The 19,186-nt window shown below is 47.4% G+C and overlaps 1 protein-coding gene across 6 annotated transcripts in view; it reads left to right on the top strand.

Moving 5' to 3' along the window:
• Positions 1-10,364: 10,364 nt before the first annotated feature.
• The window catches only part of LOC142560350 (store-operated calcium entry-associated regulatory factor-like), a 33,679-nt gene continuing 24,857 nt past the window's right edge, over positions 10,365-19,186 (top strand). For 2 of the 6 annotated variants that reach the window (XM_075672377.1, XM_075672376.1), the window contains exons 1-5: positions 10,373-10,726; positions 11,688-11,866; positions 13,843-13,953; positions 16,146-16,198; positions 17,000-17,295. In XM_075672377.1, coding sequence (XP_075528492.1) covers positions 10,660-10,726; positions 11,688-11,866; positions 13,843-13,953; positions 16,146-16,198; positions 17,000-17,295 — 706 coding nt within the window. In that variant the 5' untranslated portion in view covers positions 10,373-10,659. Of the gene's footprint in view, positions 10,727-11,687; positions 11,867-13,842; positions 13,954-16,145; positions 16,199-16,999; positions 17,296-19,186 lie in introns of all 6 variants that reach the window. The other 4 variants (XM_075672380.1, XM_075672374.1, XM_075672375.1 and 1 more) reach the window with 4 other exon arrangements.

Raw genomic sequence — 19,186 nt, 5'->3', positions numbered from 1 at the left:
CGGATGTAAGTGTGCTTTCTCTGCTGTCACCCGCTAGGTAAATAACACATGCCGAAATGTGCAGTCTCAGTGACCGCATTTGAGCATGTCACTTGTATTCTTGATAAGACATCATATGGCAAGAGAAACTTTTCTACAAGTCGCCTTTGCATGAAATTCTTTTTTAAAAGAATGACTACGCATTGAAAATGATAACAGGGTTCAGCGTTGTGCTTCAGCTCCTCAGACGGTGTTATAACAATACGCAAAGGCGACATATTGACGCGACGCGCCACGCAAGGCAACTGCTTCTGCGCAGCAGAAACATCGCCTTGGCAGATACCAAGCTTCTCAGAATGCTGGCCTGATGAGAAGTGCCGCCAGGTGATGTTTCAGGCTTCGCCCCTCAGTGGTGAGCGAGACGAGACCGACAGAAAAGCATTGGCGTTCGTCAGCTCCCAGTGAAAGCAGACGGACTCTTGTGTTGGAACGCTGCTCTATCTGACTCTGGTGACGAGTCGATTGAACGGAGTGCGACGGCGAGCCCATTTCACGTTTTTTTGCAGCTAAACCGAGTGCGCGTCGTCAGCGCTTCCGTATAACCAACGCGTTTATCAAACAAGGCCACCTGGCTCAACCCCACCTATATAGCACAAGGCCTGTTTACTCCAATCCATGATGCCATGCTAATGGCCCGAAATTGCCAATTCTGGCGCGACGAAAGCGGTGACGTCAAAATAACTATTGGTTACTCGGGAGCGACCCCTTTAGATTATAAGGCAGTCGGGCCACTAGCATGACGTCATGCATAGGAGTGAGCAGGCTTTGTGACATCTGGGTGGTGTTGCCTGTCTTCTACCCTTATCGCTCTTGCCGCCGCAGCGAATCGCATGAAGCTCAAACTGAAGCCTTTCAATATGCAAAGGGAGATACTGTTCTTAGATACATCGCCATCGCAGGTAGCGGTACTAACTCCTGTGACCACAGAAAACCAACACGCCAAGGATGACAAGGCCGCCTTTCACATAGACGGGTTTACCTGTCGAATCGTCGGCCAGTTTGTCTGAGGCACTTTGAGCATGATCCGTTCATTTTCCAGCGCGATCAACGTTGTTAGAAATACGTACTCCACGCACTTCTGGCGACTCTCTGTCGGTGTGAGCGTTTTCCCGCCAACTTGGGTCCCTGGATACAGTGACCCAAATGGGCAGTACATTGGACAAGTGGGCAGCCATGGGCAACTGGATATGTGACTCCCGGTATGTGCCGCTCTTCAGTGAACCCGCGGTGACGCTGCTGCGCTGACGACGAAAAAACAAAAACAAAAAAGAAAGACGGCGCGAGCGAACATCTAGACGGCGCGCGCGCTGCGCGCACTAAAAAAAAATTGCAATTTGCAAATTTTGCAATTCTTCAAAAAAGGAAATTTCTGAGAACTCCTCGGGTATTGGGCGGAAAGCGAGCCCGCGGTATATATAGCGCAGGAATGTCGCGCCGGCACATCTGGATGACGCAGCATGTTTAGACGGAAGAGCATAGAAACGGCGTAGAAATGTTAAGGGCGTAGCAAACAGTGAATTAGGGTTTGGTGTTACGTTACATTAGTAATGCGCAAAGGGTGCCCCGGAAGGTCCTCGAACTGATGTATGCCGATGACGTAGCGTTACTCCAGCGGACTATGCAAGATATTTAGAGAGACTTGCAGAAAACTCTGGCAAAACCAGTAACAAATCTAGGCCTTAAGAGGAAGCTTTAGCTCGGGCCTAATTCCGACGCGGCCTATTCAAATACATGTAAAACGCAAAGACCATTTCTGAAGTAACCTCTGGACCAATCTTAATGAAATGTGTTGCATTTGAGAGCGAAAGTTAAATTCTAGTGACTGTTGCAAGCGGAATTACGATTTACGGCCTGAAATTTGTTAAGATTGTCAAAAATTCGCAAGTTTGAAAAAAAAATAGAAGCACGAAGTTCACAAATTAATAGCTCTGCATCAAGAACAGATATCGCGCTTGTACGTGTGAACCCTTGTACGTGTGAAATATGGAATGAATTAAAAGGTTGATTAGCGCAACTATATTTATTATGTAATTAGGTATTTTGAGTTCTCGTAGAAGTGATGACCACCTCACCGATCAAGGGTTAGAAGTGTGCTATCTGCTATCTGCGCCGGCAATTTTTAAAAATTTGGTGCAGCCTAAGAAAACATTCTACACAACACCTTCTTTATATTTACGCGGCTGTTCAAAGTTTTAACAGTTTTTGGCGCAAATAAATGCACGACACGAGAGAAGGCACAAAGGACGCAGCAGTGCTAACAACTGATTCATTATTGCACTTGGTCGCTGTATATACAGCACCGTACAAAAAAGACGGAAAGGGAGTGTAAGGATCGTTAATAATTTTTCTTTCTTTCTTTGTTCTTCATCTGTTTGCTAAACCTTCCAACATGACGTTTACTACTATTTAACCCCGTTTCTTTTTATAGAACATGTATAATGAATATAGAGTGCATATGTACTGCCTTGTTCACCTAAACTTATCTATATCAGCGCCTACTTGAACCGTGTTCTCTTGAATATGTATCCTGCCCCCTTCCTGAAACAGCCTCAAATGTGAGGCTAGCAGTATGTTAAAATAAATAAATTAATTAATTAATAGTTAATAATCCCAACTAGAAACGCAATGCTCCTGATACAAATCGTCGCGAACAGTTTGTTGTCCCATGTGCGGAAGGTGTAGTTTACTGCATTACATTGTCATGAGGGAAATAATACTTCGGACAAACTGGTCTGAACAATCGCTTAGGAGTGCACTCAAACAATGTTGATAAACTGGCAGTAACCGGTCATCTTGCTGCACACTGCACGCGCTGTGGCTTCAAAACTTTGTTTAAAAAGACTAGAGTGATGGGCAGGCATTCTGATCAACTGACAAGGAAAATTGTAGAGGCGTTTGAAATGAGCAGAAACAAAGATTGCGTGAGGCGCCCATCTGTCGCGGTGTCGGAGAAGGAGATACTGTTCTTGCCACGGTAGCGGTGGCTTGTTACGCTGTTAGGCGATCTGTCATGCTGTGGTAACGTTGAAATCCCTTCCCGTCTTTTATTGTACGGTGCTATATATACTGTAACCAAGTGCAATAACGCATCACTTGTTAGCAGCACTACGTCCTGTGTGCCTTGTCTCGTGTCGTGCGTTTCTTTGCGTTAAAAACAATTATCATACGGTACCAACTAGCCCACGAGTCTGTTTTGTTCAAAATTCATAAGCTGGCAAGGCCTGGAGAGAGAGTTGTCGCTGTTGCTGATTAAAAAGATCAACTATTAAAACGCCATTCGGAGCACTAATTATTATTCAATATCGATACTGGTGGTGTAGACATGCTAGAAATTAGTGTTATTGCTTTTGTCGCGTTAAAGATGGAGATGATGAAACGCAGCGATCTTTTTTTCAGACCCGCGCATCAGACACACCATGAAGAGGACCTCTCCTCTGAGACGCTTCTTAATTTCGTCAACGCCATCATTTTTGTTCTGGCGGCGATTGGCTTCTGCTTTGTGTGCCTCTGCTGCTTGGCCCTTTGTGCGGAGAGCGCCGATCGTAACAGCCATACGCAACTCGTAATCGTACCCGAAGCCGGCCGCACTATATTGCATCCGACCTTCAATCTGTACTACTATGCCGCGTCAAGAGAATCTCCGTTCGGAAACTACGGTAAGGACATAGTACGGAGTTTTAGACTGTCAGTAAGTGTATGTCAGTTTAAGGGACACCTGAGTACACCACACCTGAGGACACCTGAGGACACCACAGCGCGCTGAGTATGTTGACTTGCTCCCCCCCCCCCCATTAGTGCGCGCTGTTCTCACTCAAAAGCCTTTTAAAGACGATTTTGTACTGCATCGTTGTTCTTGCAAAAGAGGGGAAAAGAAGAACTGCTCTTCATTAATGCTCTTTGCTGACAATGCATCAGATAAGTAGAATACGAATGCTGCAAATGTAGTCCCGTTTGCTCCACTTCACATCCGCATCAATGGAGGACACCACGAGCAATGCTGGGCATTTTTCGTGGAAGGTCAGTTGGAAGCTCTTTTGGAAAAAGTAGAAAAAAGAATGCAGATTCAGTGCATGGAGTTGTCTTATTATGCGTAAGCAACCCCCAAACTTCAGTTCGGCCTCGTCCAAATTTCAAGTTGGCCCACCCCCAAATTTAACATGGCCCAGCCCCAGATTTCAACTTGGCCCATCCCGAGATTTCAGCTTGGTCCATCGCCAAATTTCAAGTTGGCCCACTTAAACAGGTCCGCCCCAAAATTTCAATTGGCCCACGCACAAACTTCAAGTATTCCCACCTCCAAATTTAATTTGGCCCATGTCCTAATTTCAAGTTGGCACACCCGCAAATGTCAGTTTGGCCCACTTGGAATCTGAAGTTGACCCACCCCTGAATTTAAGATGCCCACGCCCAAATTTCAAGTTGACCCAACCCCAAATTTCAGTTGGCTTGCCCATATATAAGTTTCCTCGTGCATTTTCCAAGGAGCTCTATGTATCTCTATGGGTATTCTCTTTTAATTTTTTTCATTGTTCCTTGTCACCTATAAAACGACCAGTTATCTACATTTACATTATTATAATGGTTAAATGTCCTAACTTTGCAACTCACGCATTTTTGTGCAGATACAGGGCATTAAACGTTTCGCGTGACAGGGCTGGGGTACTGGCCAAAGAATGCTTACGCATTAAAAGTTTACGAGACAGGCGAATACAAGACAGTTGGCGACAACGTAGAAGGAATTTAATTTATAAAAGGCAAGGGAGGAAAACGCAGAATTCACTTACGTAGACCGTTGACTCTTGCATCCGTAATATACAAGTTAGCAATGCAGGCGATTAAATTAAAACTGCAAGCATGGGCAGAATAAAATGTCATATTGGGAGAACTTCAGAATGGCTTCGCAATCGGTAGGTATCTGAATGACAAACTTATTTGTTCTCATTCAGTCTATAGAAATATCCAGAAAAGAAAGGAGACTATTGCCTGAGGCTTTTTCTTAGGCATTACCGGAGCGTATGACAACGTATACCACAACATATTGTGGGATATTCTGGAAAGCGAAGGCATAGGCAACGACTGTATAAAGCTTTTGAGGTAGGTTTACCGAGAAAATACCGTTTGCGTTGAATGGGAAGGGAAGAGGAGCGAGGCGAAAGTTGATATCCACAAGGAACTGAGGCAGGGGAGCCATCTATCCCTGCTGCTGTTTATGATGTACATGGTGAGGATGGAAAGGGCGCTAGAGGAAAGTAATATCGGGTTTAATCTCTCAATCAAGCAGGCGGGTACAGTAGTGGAGCAAGAGCTTCCAGGTTTGTTCTATGCGGACGGCATAAAGTAAAGTGATATGCAACGTCTAGCTGATATCTGTGGGCAAGAAAGTGAGAATTTGGGATTAAAACTTAGTGTTAAAGAAGCAGGTTTTATTGTATTTAGTGAATGTAGTGAACAGACAGTGTTGATAAAGGGCTAGGAATTACTGTTCGAAATGCAGATGTTCATGCCCGGCCTGCCAGAGTGTGTTTCATAGAAAATGCCACGTATATAAGAGAAATCTGCAGAAAGCAAGACGAGCCGCCGGTATTGATTAATATGCTGGATGACTTGGTGTCATTGAAGCGCTTTTAACTACAACAGGCCAGCTAAGAATTGCTGGGGTGCCTTTTTAGCATTATCAATGTTATGAATTCTGTCTCGTATTAATAAGAGACAAACTTAGCTTGATCGGTTTTGTACCCTAGTGCGACGCCGTTGACTTCGTTGTACAGTCATGAACTTCAGCGGCGTAATGTGCGTACGTTTTCACGCAGATCTGTCGTTTTAATGTATTAATTTTCCCACATAGTCCGCCTGCATACTTAAGCGTGTATACTTTCGAATGCGCAGTTATCATTTTAAGGCAGAAGCCTTCTTGCCCACATACGAACAGGCACTTCGCGTTCAGTAAGTCTACACATTCCTGTCCCTCCTCGTTTGGGGCCTATCGGATGAAAAATAATTGCATGTCAGTTGGTATAATCTGAACCAAGGTGTCCCCAGCGCATTGACCCACGACCTCATGTATATGGCACCAAAGGATAACAACGTCACCACATCCCTCTCCACGCTCGAGCTGGTGCTTTGAAACTCTATGCGGAAATTCATCAAAATCGGGATCTGCAAACTTTGTCCAGTGCACATTCTGCGGGATCGGCTCAGACGGTAACGAAACAAGTTGCAGTGCAATGCCATTTGCTTCCCTTTGTAGTTGCATACCACTCGCGTGCCCTACACAAGCATGTTCCGCCGTCTATTGCACACTTTGCGCAACACAAACTGAGGCTATATACGCAGCTATGTGCAAACTGCTTCGTATAACAGTGAATGTCATAGTGCGTGGGATCCACATAATTTAATCAGTCCATATGGCTCGCCATGCAAAAGTCCAAACATCTACGGAAAACATGTAGTGCCATATTACATTCGAGCATGAAAGTCTGAGACAATTAAGCATCGCGGCCACTTGGTATGCGCTGAAGATTATACGCCGTCCGCCCAGAGCACGAAAGGTTGAGGTCACAAGGGGACAAATTCACAAACATGTCAGTTCGTAAGGATTGTTTGCCAGTGGGCCGGAGGCCTCCGCTAATAAGTATTCCCTTTCATGATTTGGTGGCACCTGATCTTTGGATTGCTTTTGCGCGCAGCGATTCGTAGCCTTTCTGTCGATCCGTTATACCGAGGAGACCGTATGTGCCTTGTCAATCGGGATACGAACGCTGCCTTTACGCATCGTAATGCATGTATGTTTTCTCCCACGAACTCGGCAAGGTGTGGTCCGGATATCTGGCTCGGAAGCTCGCCGGGAGCAGCTGTTTGTGGATCGGGTGCCACGACAGGTAGCCCGCTAGGCCGTACGCATGGAGACGGGGCCTCCTGGTAAGTAAAAAAGAAATCGCACCGCCATGTTGCGGCTGCACCGTTCACAACTTATGTAATGCAAGCACTTGGTGTTACATCGCGGCTCAATCTCGCCTGCGCGAAACGGAGGAAAGCAGGAAGGAAGCGCGCCGTCTCCCATCGCGTGCGAGGCACCCAACATTGCGAGGCGCCGGTGGGGGAGGGGGGCGGCTTACATCGGCTGCAACTGCGTATGTGGCGGCATCGCGCCGTCGCGCGGCCGTATCTTGAGAGCGATCGGCGTTGGGGGCAGGTGTGTCGACGGCTCGTAGCTTTGTGCGTGCTCTCGGCGCTTCGCAATGGGTCGGCCACGCATCGTCCGTTCTCCCGAGGAGCAGCCGGCCTACGACCAACAGCGCCGAGAGCAGGAGCGCGAGGGATTTCATCGACGTCGCGCCTCGGCAGAAGGTCGGGGCCCGCGATGCGGAGAGCAAGCTGCAATGTCGGGCCGATTCGGCGGCTCGTGCGGCCGAACCAGTTGGCGAAGCAGAGCAACGACAACATAAACATCAACATAAACACCGGGGCCGCACATTTTAGCTTTGCTCGCTCACTATCTGTACGCAGTGCATGGGCGGTGTTATATATATATATGTATATATATATATATGCAACATTCCACATAACGCACAGGCATGCAAGCATGATCGGCATTAATGTACCCAGCGTTCGCCGGTATTGTAAATATCGGAATGCTTCAACCAAGCGGCACTCACAATCAGTTTTATATCTTGTTTCTTCGTTTCAGACTTTTGAAGAACCGACAAGAGGTCGTCGCGAAATGTGTCGTATACATATGCGCTCGACAAATAAAAATTACCAGCGCGTAATAAATAAAATCACCGTTTCATTTAGCGTGAGCATTTGAAACGGTCGCAGTAGGGAAAAAAAAGATTAATGAAATATGCGATGCGACGCCTGAAGCACGTCGGAAACGTATTATTTCTGTGCTGTTGCTGGCACAAGTGCGCCTGAACAATGGCCGGACATTATGGACCAGAGGCAAGTATCATCAGGCGCGTACAGCTAAGAAAATATCTCTAACAAGCGTAGCACTTAACGAATAATAAATAAATAAATAATATCAAGTTATTCAACGTACCCAGAAACCATACAACTAATTATTAATTATATTAATAATAGTCTTTATTACAATTAAGCAATTAGCACAGATATTTTTGCTGGGTCTGCCGAAGCCTTCCACGTGCCTCTATGGGAGGAGCCTGGATAATTATTATTATTATTATTATTATTATTATTATTATTATTATTATTATTATTATTATTATTATTATTATTATTATTATTATTGCAGTGTCCAGGAACAGCTACGGAGCCTTCGTGCTGGTGCACATAAAAGTGATATGCCAAGCAAAATGTACAGAGAAGACAAATGTGGTGGACAAAACAATTTGACATAGGGAATAAAACAAACGGGGAAACAGAAAACGAGGAGGCGGACGTAAAAGAGAGCTAATCATACAACATGATTATCTACATATATACAAGACACCAGAAATGAACTCTGAAGTACATCAATACAGACATAATACTTATTGCATGTTTTTTTTTTCTAACTTTTAGGGGTTCTTTTAATGAAATTCTCAGGCGCCAGTTGAAATCTTCTTGGGTAGGAGTTGCCTTCCTCCTGCAGTAGACATAAAAATGGGCTGATGATGATAATGATGATTTATTATTTCAGGCACTGTGAGTCTATCTATCTAGCCTATTACGCCGACCCAGTGACCCAAGCTGTCTGCTAGCTTGGGCCACTGACTATGTGCTGAGCTGGTTGCTGTTTTGCCGAGCAGACGTGACGGACAACTGGGCGTTGATGCGATGCAGGAATGGAATAGCGCATGACATTCCACGGTTTCCTTGATTTACTTGATTTGATTTTCTTTCATCCGACCAATTGGGTACGTGCCACTGAATATGCGTCTGCACCTTTACAAGTGTGTCCATGAGTGGCGTAAGAGATGTGGGTATACGGCTCGTAACTTCCGCATAAGTCGAGTATGGTGGCTGACTGGTTCGACTTGGCATGGGGCTTGCCCGCCGACTTCAATAGCCACACTAAGTGTCTGTTGTGCTTCAGGGTCATCTAGGAGGAAAAACTTCGGGCCGTTGACGAGGAGCTCATCTATCGGAATTCTGTACTGTGCCATTACGTGACGTTGTACTTGCTGGCGTCAATTGCAGCACCCCGTGGGTGCTTATATTGTGCTTCTAGGCCGCCTGCAAAGAAAGAGAAGTCCGGAAGCTGGCGAGAAGACACTCTCTTCAAAATGCAATTCTAGGAAATCGTGCTCACAGACGTGCTTTGTGGTGGTTCGAAAGTTGCTCTGGTCACCCGTACAAGGGATATCCTCTCTTAAACAGTGATGCGTTTCGCTTGGGGCAAGGGAACGACTTCCTGGCAGCAGAAACGACAGGAAAAGGAATGGTCACGTGACCCGGCGACCAATCAGAACTGCGGCGATCATGTCTAAGTAAACACTAAAGCACAGTGATGCAGCAAGCGCGAACGATGGTTAGCACATAGACATGCGAAACTTCGTCTTTCTGTCTTCAAGCGGTTGTGTCATTTCCCAATTTAATCAATTTAAACAAAACATGCCGTTATAATTCCACCAATTGGCAGCGACTATGAGTGTGCGCAGAGTCTTACCGCCATTTGCGTTTAGGAAAGCAGGATTGCTTCGCTGTTTAAGGCAATTGATGAAGGCATATACAGAACGCCCTACCTATCATGCACCGAGATTTAAAAATATGTAAATGCCACGTAGCTGGACAAAACCAAGAAAATGTTGTTTGCCGTCGCTCGGAGATACATCATTTTTTTTCGGTCAGCCTAATCACATAATTAGTATTAATTAATTAACCAACTCCTCAGTTATAATTAGATGGAAGAGTCAATGAACAAAATGAAGAGCAACATGGAAAACTCCCGGTACACCTTTCTGTTGCTCAATACGTGCTACATAAGTGTTTTGCCGAGCCTGAAAGAAGCCCGCGAATACATGCAAAATTGGCTATCGTAAAGCAAAAAATAATCTGAGTAACTCCAAGCGACGGCAAGCAACAATACCTTGGTTCTGTCCAGCTACGTGGCATTTGCATATATTTAAATCCTGGTTACATAATAGTTGGGACGCCCTGTGTACAGCACAATAAACGAAGCGACGAGAACACCTGAAGCTACAAGCATGAAGATCAAACAAATTTATGCGCTAGCCATCATTCCGCACGGTAGCTAAGCGATTGCAGCGGCAGAGTTTCCTCCAGTAATATTTGTAGGATACTATGACTCATCCATGGCCTCCGAGATTTCCACTCGCGAAACGTTCTTACTGGAATAAATGTACGCCTGCGAGCGCAGCGTTCCTTTAATAAAGTGAATACCTTTCTCAAAGGGTTAGGCTTATTCGCTTGCGGTGACAGTCGTCGTCGATGCTATAATTTTCTATAATTATTTATTTTCATGTGCAGGTCCTGTTCAAATTTGCAGCTTCAATCAATCCTCCCTTTCGGTATATGCCACGTCGGTGTGAAGAAGAAGAAGTTGGGCTGAGGGTGGAGTCAACAACAACATGTATAGCTGATTTTCGATCCCCTTTCTAAATTATAGAGACAGGCCACCGCTGAAGCCCATCGCGAACCCTCCCGTCACCTCTCAAGATGCGTCACACCTTCGTATTCGGAGCGCTCCTTTGCCTGTTTTTTCATTCGTCAGACAGTTTGTCAGGTATGTATCGCCCCCCCCCCCCTTTTTTTTTCGGTGCAAGTGCTCCCACTGCACAATCATCTCCTTACTCTGGCCGCGTTTAGCTCGGCTCCTAATGCCGGGTTAAAAGAAATTTCAGCAGTGTGCAGGCAACAAAATGGTCAAACTGTGCTAAAGTCACTAAAGAGAAATATTAGAGAGAACCGAGACTCTTGCTGTCACAAAATCCCTGCCCGTACTTGTTTCTTAGCACTTCGTTTAATTTTGCTACTGAACCTTGCGCCAGCAGAACTACATGTAACTTCTGAAAGACCATTTCATCCACTTTATTATTTGTCGCGCACAGAAGACGCAATGACAGATATTAGAAGAGCCCAGTCGCTTTCACTATCGATGCAACACCAGCTGCTGCTATACATAGACGGCAAACGTAGACCCATGTGTACTTACAGAGTTCGCCCAACAAGTATGCACTGCGTTGTCGTTCAGCTACACAACGGTCGCTCGCGCGCCAAGGGCTATGACGTGATGCACGTTCTTACGACCAAGCAGAGATATTGTTGCGTTTGAAAACAGTCAAAATCTAAGAACACGATGTGTATGTTCATCGTGAGAGAACACCGTTGCAATGTGCCACGACAGCTCGGCTTTTCACTACCGATTGATCTCAATTTATTGCATTTACATTCATCCACTCGCATTTACGCCCCAACTCCACCAAGGCGGGTAAACCGACTGTGGTTTATTGTTTAGGCCGTGGTCGCATTAAGTGATGATCTAATTAGCATTAATTGTCTTGCGCGCTCAAGAAACTGAACATTCGCACTGTAAGAACGCTATCGACAGCAACCTACTAAATCAACAACAAAAAATACAATGCAAATTTTACGCGTGTGTGCTCCTTAAAGGCTATCGGTGAAATCTTATGGCAGTTGAGTGCTAGGGTGCGAACAGTTATTGGCCAGCGCGCTGACGTACGCAGGTGACAAAGTGAGGCTGAAAGACGTTCAGGTTCTCACGTTGCGGCAGGGACAGTACACCACCGGTCGCCGGTCTCATCCGGTTCCTCAGCTGAACTGCCGCGGTGGCAGCGCTGGCTGCAAGGATCAACCTTCGGTTGTTCAGTGCTACAACCGTGGAAGCGACGGCCAAGACGCACAGGTGACCTTTCTTGCCATCCACACCTTTACAGCGATGCGCACGCGGCTGGGTTACGACGTACGCAAAAAAAGGCGTAACGTGAAATCGTTTTCGGGTGTTCAAACAAAACGATAAGCTTTGGCATGAATAAACATGGCATAACTGCATTGAAGGGGCACTAGTATGAAGACTTCGTGATCTTTATATACAGCGCTGCCATGAACATGCCAGCCAAGTATTACTCCTTCGCATACAGCCCACGATCTCGCATAAATGATCGCCCACTATGGTCTGCGGCTTTCGAGGTCTGTTCGATATAATGTCGTGGCCTATGACGTCACAGACTACGCGCCAGAGTATAGTGCCATTCATTGGGCGATTGTTCGTGGCCGTCAGCTACTCCCGAGCGAAAGCTCGCGCATGCGTACAAGCTCCTTCGCTCATTTGGCAGACGGAGCCGCGGCAGTTGTTAACACGTCCCATCCGTCATGTTACGCACTCTTTTGTTACATGCGGAAAGAACAAAAATTAAAAGGTGAATTTCTGTGACGGGGTCGAGGCAGTTCCAGCCCAAGTTCTGGTGGGTCCTGCGGATTTTGGTGGAGTAATCCGGCCGCTGCTAGGAATCATTTCAGCTCGAGAAACGCCCTGGGGAGCTGCCATTGGAATTGCCATGCTTTAAGAAAGGATAGAAAGTGTTGCACTAGACCGTATGAATGGAGCAATAGGAAGAGCATTGCTATCGACGCCGCTCCAGCTGAGAGGGAACGGGGAAAGCAACCCATGGGTTCTATATATTTGCTTTACCATCGAGGCCTTTTGAATAATGTATTTTAGAATATGTTCGTTGAAAGGCACTGATTAGCTCAATCCGGTAATTCTCAGTTTTCAAGACAAGACATTGCATGATTCCTTGAATGAATGCATCTATAAGCAGGCTTCCGGTACGTCCTTCACACTGCGAACCAGAGGCGGAATTCCGAAAAAAAACTTTTTTTTATTGCGATAACAATTATGTGGACACTGCAGGCGCATTTCTGTCGTCGGCGTCGCCGTCGCCGTGAGGTTCCGTATAAAGCCCAAGGACGATAAAATCACAGCCGCGTGCTGCATGTGCAACTGAAAGCGTGCGAGGGTCAGCCGGCGATAGCGGCTCAATCTCGCGCACGCAAGCGAGGGACGCAACCGCGCAACGATCCGGGGCGGAGGGGAGGATGGGGACCCGTTCTACTCCGGGCGGCCGAGCCCGCCCGCCCGGGCCGCTGTATCTTGAAAGCCATCTGCGACGAGGACTGAGTCCGGCCGCACGAAGGTCAATTCGCACGGTGCAGCTGCCGCGCTTCCTCACTCCAGCGTTTTGAGAGCGAGTTTCCGCGGGCATCGAGTGGCATGTGTTCATGTTCGCTTGTGCGTGCGTGACACCATGCTTGTTAATTTAGTTAGTAAGCCTATGTTTACAAGGTTATACGGCCAATAAAACTGCTATCGTTACTTCGTATAGCTAGTTGTCCATTAATTTAATGCCACAATCGATGCTTCGCCTTTCGTACGAAACTGCGACTGTTTTTGTTCGTATTTGATGGTTGCCATTGGCCGGCTGCCTCCGCTAATAATATGTCTGACATCACGATTTACTGTCATCCGCTCCTAAAAACAGTTCCAGCGTAAGAACATTTTTTTGTAAGTTCGAGTCCTGGTGCTCCAACCAATGCAATGCGTCAGCAGGACATTGGCGAGGTTCACCTGATAAGGGAAGCGACGCGGTGCTTGTGCAGCTGGGCTTGAGAGAGCAAAGCGAGATTAAGAACGTGCCACGTGACATCGACAGCACGTAGCACGTAGTTCAAAGAATGACGCAAATGGTGCAGTGAAGAGACAGGAACACAGTAGAACATATCGGTCAGTCTATAGCCTTGATAAGGTTTCGCCAACCCGCTTGGACATTGCCTAAATGGTTAAACGCTAGCTCTTTAATGCTCCCTCTTGTTTATTTCCAGTGGGAATGCAAGGCCGAGATGAAGAAATCGCAGAAATTCGGTTTGATTCAAGTTACATGCGAAGGGTACGATTATCCTCAAGACGAATACATACTGGTGGGATCTTGCGGGGTGAGTGTCTTGCGATTTTTTGGTATTCCTTCGGGTGCGTCAAATGTTAATGCTTGCAAGTACCGCATATTCTGTACTTAAGCAGCAAACAGGGGCGCCATATATTATAGCGATGCCTTCCACTCGATTATACGCCACTCTTGTCATCCCCGGTCAGCGGCCAGCTGTTTCCATTGGTAACGCGGGCGGAGCATCGCCCTGACGAAGCACAAAAAAGAATCGTCCCACAATCGCGGCACTTGCGATCACAAGCCGATAACGAACAAATCTGACTAAAAATTCTGGGGGCTTACGTGCCGAAACCGCGATCTGATTACGAGACACGCCGTTGCGGGGAAATAACAGATTGATTTCGACCACCTGTAGTACTTTAACGTGCACCTAAACCTAACTACACAAGTGTTTTAGCATTTCGCCCCCAATGAAATGCGGCCGCAGCGGCCGGCATTTGATCCCGCGACCTCGGACTTGGCGGCGCAACGCCAAAGCCACTTTGTATATCAGGGTGCTGAATAATGTATGCTTTAACTTCGTGTTCTCACTGCCTTGCAAACCGAAGGCGTCACGCCGGCGGGGAGAGGAATTCACGCATAGACTCCTCCGGGAGTTGTCTGTAAGTATGCGTAAGCATTGTGCCACTTTCTCATCTCCACGCAGCAGGGTGTCGTCATCAATTTTATGAAACTTGATCCGACCAGTATAAACGACAGCGCTGCGGCGACACGAACAGCAGCGGACGGCGGCGCGATGTGAATTGATGACGCAAGCAAAGTACTTCAGGTGGCGGCGCCAGGCGTGCTGATATGACGTTCCGTTCATCGTAAGCAACCCGCCGCGGTTGCTCAGTGACTATGGTGTTGGGCTGCTGAGCACGAGGTCGCGGGATTGAATCCCGGCCACGGAGGCCGCATTTCGATGGCGGCGAAATGCGAAAACACCTGTGTACTTAGATTTAGGTGCACGTTAAAGAACCCCAGGTGGTCGAAATTTCCGGAGTCCTCCACTACGGCGTGCCTCATAATCAGAAAGTGGTTTTGGCACGTAAAACCCCACAATTTTTTTCATCGTAAGCAGTTATCGCTATAACCAGCGCGATGGATTAGAGGCCGTGATGTTGCGCTGCTAAGCACAAGTTCGCGAGATCGAATCCCGGCCGCGGCGGCCGCATTTTGATGAGGGCGAGATGCAAAAAGGCCCGTGACCCGTGCATTGGGGGCACGTTAAAGAATCCCTGGGCCAGGTTGACCAGGCCTTGCGTGAAAGCATCACGTCACGCTCGCTCTTTCAAGCCTATGTGTTATCCGCACGTTTTCTGTCCGCGCAAGCTCTATCGCCTACGCTCTTACTTCGCCCCCGGTAGTCACTATAAGAAAATTAATACATAAAATAAACATAATAAATTCGAAAGGAGAAACTTTGGTGGTATAGTGAGTTTCGGGCCCACGACCCCACGCTCAGAGGCCAAGTGTCTTGGCCACTTGGTTAAACCAGCGCCTCCTAGACAGCAGGCTTGTGCACTCTGCCTGATGACATCGTGCTATTTGGACCGAAATCTGCTTTGCAAAGACCGGCGTGACGAAAGCGGTGACGTCAAAATCACCGCGGCTTGCTCGGAGGTTCCCCCACTTGATTCTGTGGCAGCCGGGCAAGGTAGCCTGACGTCACGGACTGACGTGCACCGGCCTTGTGCTATCTAGGAGGCGTTGGCCACGCGTCTCAACTTAGTCTCAACGCTCTCGCTCGCCCGCGAGGAGTCCTTAACCCGAAGGAACGCTCACTGGAGTTCAGTTGGACATTTAATGCTTTCGCATTCACAACTCATAAGAAGTGCTTAGATGACGTCGGAGTTTTATCATCGTTGATCAGGCAAAACAATTTGACGGCAGTGTGGCCGTGTCTGTAGCTTAAGTGTAACGCACGGCATTCGTAACGCGGAAGATGTGGGTTCGGCTCCCGCATGCGACAAGTTGTCTCTTCGTCCACTTTCTTTTGTCTTTCCGTTAATATTTGTAAATCTGAATTTTTAGGATGTTTCCCATATGCTTTCCCTGGCTTCGTTGTCCGTTCGCTTCATATGGTTGCAACTAAAAAAAATTGAGCCCCTTGTGTCCATTACTCCTTGTTCAATGCAGATAGTGTCGTTTAGTCTTTGTAGCTAAACAGTCATTTTTCTTTCTTACGTTCACTTACAGCTGGAGTACTATCTGGAGAAAACAGGTTTTTTCAGTGGATCATCGCCGAGCGTGTAAGTTGGTTTCTCTCTTTTTTTTTTTTTTGCTTTTTGTGGGGGGATATAATTTGCGAGTCTCAAGTCAACACATACACCTTCTTACATGTGGCCAACCGGATGTTGACCTTGACACAGATGTCCCGGTAAGCGGTTAAAAAAAAACTATACACTACTGTGTCATGTAGAGGCGTACTCGGGCCATAAGAGAACGGGAGGCGTTATCAACGGGGTGTACCAATACTATAAGCATAGGAAGCGCATTGAACCAGCAGTGTTGCGTTTCCTTTCACCTGGTTGTTAATGCAAAACGCTCCTCTTGCCAGGAACGAACATGCCGCATTTATGTTTGTTTGCTTCAAGAGGAATAAATATACGCCCATTTCAGAAAAAAAGAAAATCAATCGCCGTACGTTCTTGCAATTGCCATTCAAGGACGCCAGAAAGCTTAGCTTCAAGGTCAAGCACAAACACCGTAGCTCTTTCAGAGATCTGATATCCAAGAAGACGGAAGCCATTGGCACGTCACACATATCATTTAGGGTATGTGTTTATACATATTTAATGAACCCACAAATACCCTCTTGATATCTCCGTGGGTGTTCAAAGTTCGATGAGTTATCGAGACCTGGAGAACTGTTGTTGGTAATTATTTAACAGATGGACTAGCAACACGCAATTCAAAGCACTAAAGATATATGGTCACCCAACTGTTAATCAAAATCGAGATTCAGGTCTTTCTTGACACGCTAACATTGGCTCTCTCGCGTTTCCCGCGGTAGGGAAGGTGACAACGAAACGTGGCGTTCTTTTTTTCAGAAGTGGGCAGCACAGGCACAATGGATACACGCGCTCGACCAGCGCATTTTCGTCCGTCCTGAACGTGATCTTTCTCGTTCTTGCGGCGCTCGGATTCTGCGTTTTCTGCCTCTGCTGCTTGTTCCTGTGTACTGCGGACACCCACCATTACAGCCAAGGGCGTTCAGCGTACGGCGCTGGCTACCGACCACTCGTAATCCAATCCGGGGCCTGCCACAGTTCACCGCCCCCTGTTCACGGCCTGTACGACATCCCTCCGCCTTACTCGGCACGCCAGTATCTGAACACGAACTACGGTAAGGACACATCGGAGAGCTTCGATGTATATTTGAACGCATTGTAGTTTACAGAATACCGAAACACTGGATACGACAGCCGCGGATCATGAAGACCCTTCGGTATTTCTGCTGCATACCCTTGGAAACGGGGCGGCAACAAATAACCAGCTCGCCTACTTGAAGTATTTAGGTACTGTATACGTGCGTAGCAGTCTGGCATTTTGTTTATCCCCCCTTGATCTTTCAGAAGCCAATCTTTGTGAACCTTGCCGAGTTTCGTGACAGTGGCTGCGGCGTGGCTGTCCTCTTGCCGAATAGGCCAACCAAACACAGCGGAGTACGCACCCCGCGCGAGCCGCTGCGTTCCTTGAACTACCACCAGATGGCGCTCGCCTCCGCGGTTTAAAAGTAAGGGAGCGCTGTTTAAAGCAATAGAAGAAAGTTCAAAAGACAGACGAATACCAGACAGTTGGCGACAAAGTAGAACGAATTTGATGTTAAAGGCATGGGGGAGAAAGGTAGAATTCACTCGTATGGACCGTTGACCATTACGCCGGTAATATACAGGTAATACAGGTAATATACATATATATCATATGCTTGCGCTAGTTGGTTCATGCTTGAATGAGTAAAGATTAAGGCGCAAGAGACCAGGACTGAAGAACACAAACGACAGGATCGACCGGCGCCACCCGAGACTGGCAAGCTGACACGGCGATCAAGCTGACGCACAATATGGCAGGATCGGTGCGAAACCTTCGTTGAAAGAAAGGGCCCAACGTAGCAACGTAGCACGGTGCTAGAATAGGAGAGGTGGGGCCAAACGAGCGCCCCGGGCGCGTCGCCGCACCTCGCGAGTTTCTACAGCAGCCGCTAAGCGGCGAAATGGGTTTATGGGCTCAAAGACGCGCATCGCAAGCTTTCGCTGCGCCGTAAAAGGTCGGTTGTTATCGCAATTTTTCTGGCTTTAAAACGCTGTTTATGAATTTAAATAATAATGTGCAGAGGCCGTCTGTTGGTCTTGCCCACAAAAATGAGTGTACCAAGCTCTGCGGAGCTTAAGAATTTCTATTCGCCGCGGGTAATCGCAAAAAGGGACGCCGGTGTATGTTTCTGAAAGCGTGAAAGTTCTTTCCAGCGAGTGTACAGCGTGAACAAAATATTTGGTTTTCACGTCATTGTGGGTAGCATTGGGCTTATGTACGTAGTCGATTTATGATCGCCTGGCTGTAACTAAATTTCACTGATGCGCGGCCACCAGTTTCGTTTTCCTTTTTGTTCAGCTACAACGGTTCCAACTTTACAAAGTGAGCCGAAATACCGATGTTGTCGCGCGCACAGCTTGCACAGGAGAGCCAGAAATACCACATATCTAAGCGGATCATAAGCACGACTCCGAGGCGCTCGCAACGCTGTAATGCAGTCGGACAACGGAGGAAGCTAGTTGTGCTCCTCCTTTCAGGCAAGCACGCGCCTACGAAATGCTGGAGACTTGGGGAGAAGGGAATGGAAAGAGGGATGAGGAAGAGGAGTGAGAAAGAGAGGTATCTCACCTAAAGCCTTTTAAACTTCGTAAAGTAGTGCCACGCTTCGAAGAATGCCGCCTCCTCCTCGCGCGCTCTGGCCGAGGCCGACGCCGCGTCGCTATTGGCCTAATAGCATCACGTGGGCCCTCGCGCCGTGCATCAGCGCCATTTTTGCTCGAGAAGCGTATACGGAGTAGCGAGGAGCGCATGTTGGCGCCGTTGCTGCGTTTGAGCTGTGTAGGCGGCGCCACGGTCGAGGATGGAGCGTGAAAGAGAGAAGCGAGCAGGAGTGAAGGCGGAGGAGGAGAGTGTCGCTACTTTAAGAAGTTTAAGGCACGGCCGCTCAATGGAAACAAGGTGTTGTTTCCATTGAGCGGCCGTGT

The sequence above is a fragment of the Dermacentor variabilis genome, chromosome 10 (assembly GCF_050947875.1).
Source record: "Dermacentor variabilis isolate Ectoservices chromosome 10, ASM5094787v1, whole genome shotgun sequence".
In the NCBI taxonomy this organism is placed as follows: Eukaryota; Metazoa; Arthropoda; class Arachnida; order Ixodida; family Ixodidae; genus Dermacentor; species Dermacentor variabilis.
The sequence above is the reverse complement of the archived record's forward strand: the minus strand, read 5'-3'. Positions and strand labels throughout refer to the sequence as shown.